This window comes from Seriola lalandi, unplaced genomic scaffold, assembly GCF_002814215.2.
Source record: "Seriola lalandi dorsalis isolate HSWRI2012SDOR001 ecotype SW California unplaced genomic scaffold, Sedor1 jcf7180002054580, whole genome shotgun sequence".
In the NCBI taxonomy this organism is placed as follows: domain Eukaryota; kingdom Metazoa; phylum Chordata; class Actinopteri; order Carangiformes; family Carangidae; genus Seriola; species Seriola lalandi.
Genome location: NW_019525133.1, coordinates 1,471,607 through 1,482,188, shown reverse-complemented (window position 1 = coordinate 1,482,188; position 10,582 = coordinate 1,471,607). Strand labels below are relative to the sequence as shown.

Below are 10,582 nucleotides of genomic sequence, written 5' to 3'. Positions count from 1 at the left end.
AGTAGGCACAGCTTTGAACTGCACAATGTCTTAAACTAACACTGAGTTCAGGTACCTGTGCACTTACCTGCAATCAACAAGGAACTAACGTGAGAGGGAGAAAGTCTGACAGACAGGGAAAATCAGAGAGGAGGGGTTAGATAAGGCAAGAATGTAAAAATAGATGGATCAAATGAAAAGAGAAAGTACAGACAGCTGAAGAGGGCCGTAAAAAGAATACAGCCTCACGGTGAGAGTGAGACAGAAAGAAAAGGGTGTCTGGAAACAAGGAAAGAAGGATACAAGGGAATAACAACAGAAGAAAGGACAGAGGCCCCGGTAAGATGGTTTTTCTTTTCAAGCAGTCAGGGGGATAGAAAATTACTTGTTAGACTGTAACAACTTCCTCAACTGAAAGCTGAATGTCCTCTCCGTGTAATCCAACCCTCTGTTTCCTCTGTGATGGAAAATGATTGTTTTCTTGAGACTCAATGAGGTGCATTGTTTCCTGCTGCATTATGAAAATGACTGGAAATAGAGTAATAGTCAGTAAATGACACCACAGAAGAAAGTACAGGGAGAAAATGAAGAAAGAGTGCCTTTATTAACAGAGCTTGATCTCAGCAAATTGATAGTTCTCCAGCGCTAATTATTTTTCTGAGTTAACCTCAAATGTAATTTATATCAAGAAATGCAAATGTAGAGTGATGATGCTGCTAGAAATAAATACAAAATGGCAATGATTTTTCATACTGTATACTCTAGATAGCAACCATGTGATATGAAGATCAGAGTGATATAGTGAAGTATTTTTCTCCTGCAGGAAAATCTGTCAATTTCCTCGTGTATCCTACTGGAAGTCTCAACTATGAACCTGAGCTTGACCTTCGCCTTGTTTCTGCTCCTCAGTCTTCACTCTTGTACAACCATGGTGAGTCTATAACTTCTGTCTAAACTTGCTGTCAAATTTTGATGTGGCTATAAGAACAATAATGCTACAAACCTTAATAAAGGATAATCATATTATTGTTTTATGATCTGAGAAAACGGGCAACTTTAAAGAACTGGATCACACGGCTATTTGGTAGAATATTTAGTGCACACAATCTCTCCTCACCTGTTGTTTTGCTAGTTATCGGGGGGGCTGCTTTGTAATATGTTAAATGGTAATTCATGTATCAAGAAAGTGTTGCTCCAGTTTTTTGGGTCAGCAGTGCACCTGTTTCCCATCTGATCTTGGAGGACTTTGGGGGCAGATGTGGACCTGGCACAGACTACAAAGTTTTTGGAAATAGAAGTTTTCACTGTGGTTCCATTCTTTATTGTTTTTTTTAATTGTACAGTATAATTCATTTATAGTACACTGACTTCAAAATAATTTTTTGATGATTTATATTAGAGGTAGATAAAAAGCTTCTTCACCTGTGAAGAATCTTCATCAGAGCTGATGATGAACAAAGTTGATGTAAACATGGTTTTGATCAGTATGAACCATGAACATCCAAAATTTAACACAGAAAAGTCTACGATGAAAGAGAAGTTTATACCTGAGTTTAGTGCGTGCCTCTGAAATTACATGGTAACATTGGAACCTTTCATCCTCTCCCTAGAACATGACAGGGAGCTTCAGAAAACTATGTCCATGTGTGGCTACATGGGCAGTGGCAGTGTGGAGACACAATGCAGGGTGCACTATATACAGTAAAGTTACACATATATACAGCCACCTCTATGTTGCAGCAAAATATTAGCCGGTCATAGCTTTCCATGACATAAGTCCCTGCTTCTTTATCTCTGGAGATCAGGAGATCTGCACGAGATTGGTTTTTGATGCTCCCGGTACAGAGAACAGGCAGGATACAAACCTTCACACTGGGAGCTTCTCTCTGAGAATTTTTCAGTCTCCTCTTTGGGTGTTGAACCTCAAAATTCACTGAGCCTCAGAAGGATCTAACTCACATCCTCAAATCATCCAATAAATCCTCTGACACCGTGAGCTACTTGGTCATATCATTAGCCTCTAATTTCCTTGAGCCTTTGAGTGCTGAAGTGTTGAACTTCAAAATTCACTGCAAAGCCTAAGGATCAAACCCAAGACCTCAAATCTCCAGAGTAGTCCTCTGTTTCCCTCTGCTATCTGAACAGAGACACTTGAGCTTTATTTCTTGGAGATGTTGACTTTTTCTATTGAACATTGGACTTAAAAATTCAATGCATCTCATAGGCATCAAAACCACAACCCAAAAGCTACCAAACAGTCTTCTAACTCCCTGAGCTATCTCACCAGAAGAGCTTGCTCTATTTCTTAAAGTATTCAAGTCTTTCCTCTGGGTGCGGGCGTTGAAAGTACAACAAGTTGCCAGAGGATCAAACCCACAACCTAAAAACTGACCTAAAAACCTCTGAATAGTCCTGTTGCTCCAATGCCTTTCAACTTGTCTACCGTGAGCTGCCAAAGGTGGTCCCAAGTTTTCCTTTGGACAGCACTCAAAGGAAAGAGTCAAAAGCTCTAAGAAAAAGTCAGTCCGTAACTAAATAGCTCAATATGTTACAGGACTGCTTTGAAGTTCTGAGGTTCAATATTTATGAGACTCAGTGAATTTTATAATCCAACACCCAAATGAAGACGCAAAGACTCTAAGTAATAAGTAGTGTCTGCTCATATGGCTCAGGGTCTTAGAGGGCTGTTGCGGACCTTTGAGCTTGTGGGTTCAAGCCTCAGTTAACCTAGTGAATTTTGAAGCCTGACTTCCAAAGGATAGACACAAAAGGTCTGACAAACACTGCTCAAATGGTCATGACAAGAGACCAAAGATTGTTGAGAAGTCCAAAGTCAGAGGCTCAAGGAAATGTTCAACAGTGCCCAGTCAAATGGTTCAGGAGGGCCATGTGTAAGTTTTGAAATCTTGGGTTTGAAATCTAAGGTTCAATCCCCTGCTCTGCTGCACATTTTGAAGTCCAACTGGAAATGTTTTCCAATTATGATAAAACATTAGACGCTAATGATCACTGCATCCATTATAAGTTTTTACGAAATGCATAGCCTACATTAATGGTTTAGATAGTCGTGCCTTTTGACCACTCTGCTAAAAGAGTTCAGCAATACATTAGCAATTCTAGTCTTACATACAATAGTTAGTGCTAATGGAGTGCAACAAGTGTCTATTTTCAAGATATTTGTCAAAGCAAAATGTTTAAATGTTAAAAAATAATATAATCAAAAGATTAAGTTTTGAAAGACAGCAAGTCTTTATATGTCTTCATGTCCCAGTCTGTGTTCACCACTGACAGCCCCGCCTCAGGCTATGGAGGTCCCCTCTTTGTTATGTAGACATTGGTCAGAGTTGCAAGCCCGCTTTGACGACTTTTAAAAGAAAATTACAAAATCAATTTTGCGCTTATATTATGATGAGGAAAGACCATAGCATTGCATTTTTGTTTTTTTCAAAATTACTAGAAATAATGGTCCACTTTTGGTCGAGCCAAATAATTCACTGTTGATAAGGTAGAAATGCATGTGTGTTTGTGTGTGTCAGGGAGGCAGAGCCCAGCGCAGACAGAGACAAGCCGAGGAGAGGCTGAGACCATATATTGGCAGAGTAGAGCCAGGTAAGACTGTAATGTACAATGAGACAAGTGCAAGACACGTCTGCATTGTTTGTTCGAACAACAGTAACTTATAATCCATATAAATATGACCATTATTTTATATTTAAATGTTTAATGAAAAGAATAAACAGAGCAGAAGTGATCTATACAGATATTATATTTGTATGAATCTGCAATTTTGGCTGTAAAGAAAATGGGACATTTGGTGACAAACACAGTCCCATTCCAAGGAAAGAGAATTTGACCAAAACACTTGTTTGAACCAGTTGATAAGATCAGTAAATCTATAATAAACAATTTCAAAGATATGTCTCCTACTGCATGTCTTTCTATTTTGGTGATGCATGTGTACAGCATGGTATTTTGGCCCAAGAATTTAATGCATAGCAATGATTAAAAGTCAGGCAATCAAATCATTAATTTCCCTGCCCTCATTCCTGTACTTTACTTTCTCTTGCTCCAACTTACTAAATTTTCCGCCCATCACTCAATGACATTTTTATCCTTCAAACAGACCCTCATATTATATGATTCTCTCATTCTAAACACCTTTAATCAGTACTTAAAGCTGAACTGGTGGAAACAGAACAGAAATTATGCATTCACAAGGTTGTCTCTTCATGTTTCAGAAAAGCTTTGTGAGTTGCTGAAATGCCATAGTCCAGTGGGATCTTGGTGCCAGGTGGTTCAGGAAAATGGAGTCCTGATCCCCAAGTGTGTTTGTCCTCAGTCCTGTCCACGGTAATTGCCTCATGGCATTTAAAACCTATCAACATTTGTGCTTTTGATCATTTTTTTGTTTTTTACCAGTAAATGTATTCAAATGTTTGCACACATGTGTGAAGTTAATCATTCACTGCCTTTGGATTTGTAAATGATACTCGTATAAAACCAAAAAAGGGTGTAGAATTTGGGATGAAATCATAAAATACAGGTGTTTATTTAATCCAGCTGTGCACAAAGAATGAGATCCATCCTCACATAAGGTTTTGCATGTGTGCACTGGCTCATGTAATCAGGCAGAGGGCACCAGTGTGCAGTGTTCTGGGAAAAACCTATGGGAATGAATGTTTGCTGCATAAAGAAGCCTGCAGAAAGAGACGCCGCACTGGACTGGCTCACATAGGACCCTGTCTGGGTAAACACACACAGCATTAGATATTACACACAAATCTCCACTGTGCACTGCAGTCTTCAAAACTAACTCTGTTATTTTTCTCGATCAGTCCCCAAGGCTAAATGCACTGAGGAGGAGTTAGGCCAGTTTCCATATCGCCTCATGGACTGGTTTCTGCTCCTGAGTCGTATGGGGGAGTCGTACACACCTGGTGCCCCGCCCCAGAGCTGCCTCAGCCACACCCAGAGGACACAACTAGCGCAGGTATCTGAAATGTCAGGCTTCAAGTGGGGGTACACAGAAGACTGACAGACACCACAAGTCTGTGTCCAAGGGGAGATGATGATTGGAGAGTAGTAAACATGATTTATGATCTGTGATCTCAGCTAATGATGATGCAAAAAGAGAAACTATAGACAGAAGAAAAACAAAAACATCACTGTCACTCCCCCGTGCAACTTAACACTGAACATAAAGTTGTTTTTGACACCAGACACCATCATCGCGCTAATAGACAAACTGTGCTTCATGAATTATCTGGAGAGAAATCGATGTTAACAACTTACTGTAAGTGGCAAGCTCTTGTGTTGCTCGTGATGTGGTCATCCAAAGAATGAGACAGCGGCTCTCAAGAAAACCATGTATAAATAGGATTTGGTCAATAGTCACTAAATTATTCAATAAGATGGCGAATGGAGGGATAACTTAATATCCTCCCGCCAGCCACCTTGACCTCCTGGCCTCAAATGAATTAAAAGAAAAAGCTGTGCATTATTTTGATGATAGGAAAAATGATACACTGTATTTTGGAATAAAACTCTTTGTAGTACTTCTTTTGTCCACCAATTGTAAAACACCAAATGAAGAATGTACAACCATGTTAACATGCTCACAATGGCAATACTAATACTATGGTGATGTTTAGCAGATGTAATGTTTACTATGTTCACTATCTTAGTTTAGCTTAGTTAGTTCTGACATTTGCTAATTAGCATGAAACCCAACAACAACGTACAGTTGAGGCTAATCTGGCGCTGGAAGGATCACCAAAGTTATTTGCTGCAGGGGACACAAATGTCTACATCAAATTTCATGTCAATCCTTCCAGTAATTGTCCAGACGTTAGAGAAGTGCCGCTAGCATGGCTAACAATGCATGTTTATGTATGTTTACATTTATTGCAATAGAAATGAAAGAAATGTTGTAAAGCTGAACAGTTTGCACCATTACTTTCATGTCTCTTCCTCTGTCTCTATAGCAAAGATTTACCTTGTTGGACAAGAACAAAGATGGCAAGTTGAGCCACAGGGACCTGAGGAAGCTGCGTTACAAGAGGATGCCGCTGGAGCACTGCGCTACACCCTTCTTTCAGTCAGTTCCACCTGCAGGAAATTATATGATGACTAATTTAGTTGAAAAACTTACTACGCGGTTACTATGAGGTGACTAAGTGGTCAGTAAGATAGGGACTATGTCCGTAACAGCATCATCATCATGTCACACAAAGTTTCATGATGTGAACCTTTTTGTCTCTTGCAACATGTTATATCTCAGCTAATTACTGAAACACCAAGGGTTAAAAATGTCACACTGAGATGCTTTTCGCCCCCGCTCTGTGACCACGTTGCACCTCCCACCATGCTGTTCTCTCTGCATGCCATCTATTCATTCATTCACCATGCCAATCCCCACTTCCTGTGTCCTCCTCCCCTCCCATTTCATGACCACACCATCTCTCCATCACCATACTCCTCCTCCATGTTGAAGCATTTCTTCTCCCCTTCTGTGCTTCCTACTTTCCTTTCATCTCTCCCATAAATTGACTTATCCTCAGCCTCCTCCCTCTCTGTCAATCCCTCTTTCGTTTTCACTCTTCTCTCATTCTTGCACTCTTCCATCTCTTATCCTCTCTCTACCATCCCTACTCCCACCCAACCTCCCATTTCTCTGTCAATCTGCAGTGACAGGTTTTGTGGGAGTTGGGCAAGCTGTGTCAATGTCAAGCCATTCCCAGCAATGATAATGTTTATTACCCACTGTGTCTCCCGCTGCCCATGGATTAACACAAATTGAAGGAGTACCCTTCAGAGATAATACTGCAGGGTGAAATGAAAGACAACGGCTGTTGAGGAACCCCAGTGCAGTTGTTTCTATACCTATGGATATGTCTGTATACCATCTCTGTGCATCTATACAAATCTATCATGTTGTGTTCACCTGCAATGAGTGCATGGGTTCATAAAAGTATGAGTGAACGCATCTGTTTTTGCAGTTGCTCTGTCGTCTGTCGGTGCCACGTTGTGAGGTCATCGTGTGTTGCACTGTGCTGTGTTTGCAGGTCATGTGACCGTAACAGGAACAGGAAGGTGACCCTGCGAGAGTGGACGAGCTGTCTGGTGGATCGCTCTGAGGCCTGGTTCTACCATTTCATGTGTTAGTTGCATCGTTTGCCCGATCTTGCAGTAAATCCACATGGTCACATATAGGAGTTGATAAAGGTTATAGACCACACAAAGCCCCTTTTACTGTAATTGAAAGCCAAGATTAAAAGTAGTCCTTGTAAAAGTAGTAGATTGTATTTTATGCAGTTGAAGAAGAGCAAAGATTCCCAACCAGCTTGAAAAGATTTGATGACGGGTTTTTTCTGTAATCATTCCATACATTTTGCTTCAAGTTTTACCCCAAATTTAGATCTAAAACGTGACCATTCTCCTTACAAATTTTCAATAAAGGGACAATTTAGTAATTTTATAAAATTGTTGGACTTATGAGAGCTAGATAATTAAATAAGAATAATGATCAAAATAGATGCAGTAGAGGCCCAGATATTCTGATATTCTGACTTGTATTGACGTCAGGGAAATGAACCCTGATGACATTATCATTTATATCATGATCAGATATGAATTGCTTATCTTAAATTTTAGTGTCTGATTGGTCAAACTGGGCAATCTTGGCTTGAATTTTTTGAGCCCAATTTGGCTTACTGAATTTGAACAACTTAAATTTGAGAAGATTTAATATAGCTTCTGAATACTGAGGACATTTGCACTTTGAATTTTTGAATCCTAATAAAACTGCATGAATTCAGATAGATGTTTTTCAATGTTAAATATTTCAGTGCTTTAATTTCAATTTTTCATTTGTTTTCATGATGTAATTAAAAAAATTAAGTCAAATGTATCTGATTTATATCACAGACTATTCCAAACCAAAATGTTTTTTGTTTGTTTTTATCCACAGCAATGAGTATGGGTTCCCGCAAGCTGTGTCCTAGAATCAAAGAGAAAAACTTTTGACATTAGAAAAATGGCCATGAACTCCTGCTGTAAAGAACTTGCTGAAGACAACATCATCACACTTACCTGATTTAAAAGCTGCAGGATGGCATCGCTGCACACTGGTCACTCCGCTGTTTCACTCTGTATGGCAACTTGTAATATAGTGATTTATTGTGTCATTAAATTTCAAAGTCTGCTGGTTGTCTGTGCGTTCATGTGCGGATGAAATAAATGTCTGGACAGACTGACCGCCAGTATTGTTAATTACATCAGCTGACATTTGCACATTGGTGTTGTAAAAGAGCGGAGACAATAGGCAGTATTAAATCCCAATTACATGGCATGCTTTGAATAACCAATTAAAGGGGAGGATGACAGTAATGCAGACAGACGCCGTGATGTACAGAGAATGACAAACTAGGGGGAAATAAAGATAAGGGGGAAAGAAGCGCTTAGTATGAGATGACGTGACCGGAGAAGAGACAAAGAGATAATAAAGCGGGTGAAGGGGAGAAGTGGAGGAAAGTGTCATAATGCACTGGAGGAGAGCGAGGGAGGGAAGGAGCAAAGCAAAGTGACTGAAGGAAACAGAGAGAAGTACAAAGTGTGTTTGTGAAAGATGGGAGGAGGTAATGCACTGTAAATGGGAGTTGAGAGTAATGGAGTAATGCATAAAAAATGGATCAGAAATGAGGGAAAGACTGAGAATGGAGAGTGAGAGGGGGAAGGGATGGCTGAGGAAGCGGGAGTAACTGAGGAGAAGAGGAATTGCAAGAAAAAAGGTTTTGATGCTGCAAAACATTTCCTTTACACTCGGCTCTGTAAATAGCATCTTGGAGCATGATGCAGAATATCTGGCTCACTTGACCTCTGTCAAGGTCAAAAAAACTTGCATAAAGCAAGCTCGCTGATTTTTGTAGGTATGCACCATCTATCATACATAATGCTCTAAAAACTCTTGTTGCTTCTTATTTGTTTGCTTCTGTTTTGTGTGTGAATTTGTGGGTGGTTGTGCTTGTTTTGGTGCTATAAGATCAATAGGAGGATGTGTGTGTGTGTGGCCTGGGGTGGGCTGTTTGGTATGACTGGTTTCTCTGGACTAATTAGCCTTCAAATTTACCATGCCTGAAGGATGGGGGGGAGAAAGACACTGGGAAGAAGATGACGAAAGGGGGAGAGATTTCAGTGCTCAACTTGAGATGCAGATTCAGTGCAGATGCGAGGCAAACAAGGACTGAGGACTGCTTCCTCTAAATGTGGTGCAAAAAGAAAGCGCATCATCATAGATGTCAAAACAAGATGTTTTCATTCCATTGAAACTTTTGGTGAAGTGGAGTGGACCGGTGGAGGGCTGCAGCTTTGGCATACACAGTGAAAAACAAGCGTAAACTTGGGGGGGGGGGCAGACGTGAAGACAGAACAAAAGCGGAGAGATTAACTGTACTGAATTGAAATGAAAGTGTATTTGCTAATGATGAGTGACCTGCGGAACGGCTAGCTGTTGGTCCTGTCTATCTGAATACAAAGTCCACCCCCACCCCCACCCCAACTACCTCCACCAAAATACATCTCTCCTGAATTGCTCCCTTCTTCCCGAGGGACTATTGCCTTAATCCGGCGGGGGGAAAAAAAAAAGTTGTTGGGGCCACCCCTGGAGGTCCGGCATAGACTACACACCTCCTCCTCTTCTTCACCGCTGTTCTTTCTTTGTGTTTCCTCATATCCCCCCTGTCTCTGTGTTAATAGATTCCCTTTCATTACCTCCGGACCACCGTCTCCACCTCCTTCCATCCCCCCATCCAAACACAGAGAGGGCATCTGTAGATTGATCCACCTAATACTACTACACACACACACACACACACACACACCGTTCACCTCCACTCCTACTGTCCTCACCCTTCCTGTCACACCCCATTTGATATTAGAGGAGAGAGAGATCTGTGTGCCACCCACCTCTCTAACCTTGTCCTTTCCCCTCCTCCTTCTTTGAGTACTGATCAGTGATCTGATCTGTGATGGCTTGCTTGCATCTCCCTCTTTCTCCCTCTCCCTCACACATTTACACACACTCCCAAGGGACTCTGACAGCACAGGAGCAGATGGGCGGCTGGTGATGACATGTTGTTAAAAATAAAGATTCCTGTTAACCCGTTGTCAGCTAGCACACCTCCCTCCCTCCCTCCCTCATGTCCCCCCATTTCATCTCATCTCTCTCTGTCAATCTCCCTCTATCGCTTTCTCTCACTATCAAGCCCTCTCTCTCTCTTTGCTGTCTTTGCAGGCTATTACATGGTAAAAAAAAAAAAACCCAACTAACTGTGGCACTTAAAGCATGCAGCCCAAGACCCCCCGACCCCAGAACATGATATTTAATACATGGTTGTCATAAAGACGGCCCCCTGCATTATGCATGGCTTGTAAGCACAAATCAATAATAGATGAAAAGGCCGGTTTTGCAGCTTCTTTTCATGCAGTTATGCCAAATGAAATTTTTACTCTCACTTTCTGTCGCTTTCTCTGCGGATGGAGTTTGTCCAGTGACTGTATGACGGTAAATTATTAAAGGGCAACACAAGGAGTGGGTTGGGTGGGC

The 10,582-nt window shown here is 41.0% G+C and overlaps 1 protein-coding gene across 1 annotated transcript; it reads left to right on the top strand.

Annotated features, from left to right (window-relative positions):
• Positions 1 to 179: 179 nt before the first annotated feature.
• On the top strand, positions 180 to 8,130 carry sparcl2 (SPARC-like 2). The gene is made up of 9 exons (XM_023418031.2): positions 180 to 318; positions 803 to 910; positions 3,516 to 3,588; positions 4,218 to 4,329; positions 4,608 to 4,726; positions 4,815 to 4,969; positions 5,964 to 6,076; positions 7,044 to 7,138; positions 7,949 to 8,130. Exons 2-9 carry the CDS (start codon positions 848 to 850, stop codon positions 8,002 to 8,004), a joined length of 786 nt encoding a protein of 261 aa, XP_023273799.1. The 5' UTR covers positions 180 to 318; positions 803 to 847; the 3' UTR covers positions 8,005 to 8,130.
• The last annotated feature ends 2,452 nt before the right edge of the window (positions 8,131 to 10,582 follow it).

Coding starts and splice junctions, on each gene's coding strand:
- sparcl2 (XM_023418031.2), top strand. CDS start 848: ATGAACCTGAGCTTGACCTTCGCCTTGTTTCTGCTCCTCAGTCTTCAC. Junction 4,330..4,607: donor TGTCCTCAGTCCTGTCCACG/GTAATTGCCTCA, acceptor TCATGTAATCAG/GCAGAGGGCACCAGTGTGCA. Junction 7,139..7,948: donor CTGGTTCTACCATTTCATGT/GTTAGTTGCATC, acceptor TTTTATCCACAG/CAATGAGTATGGGTTCCCGC.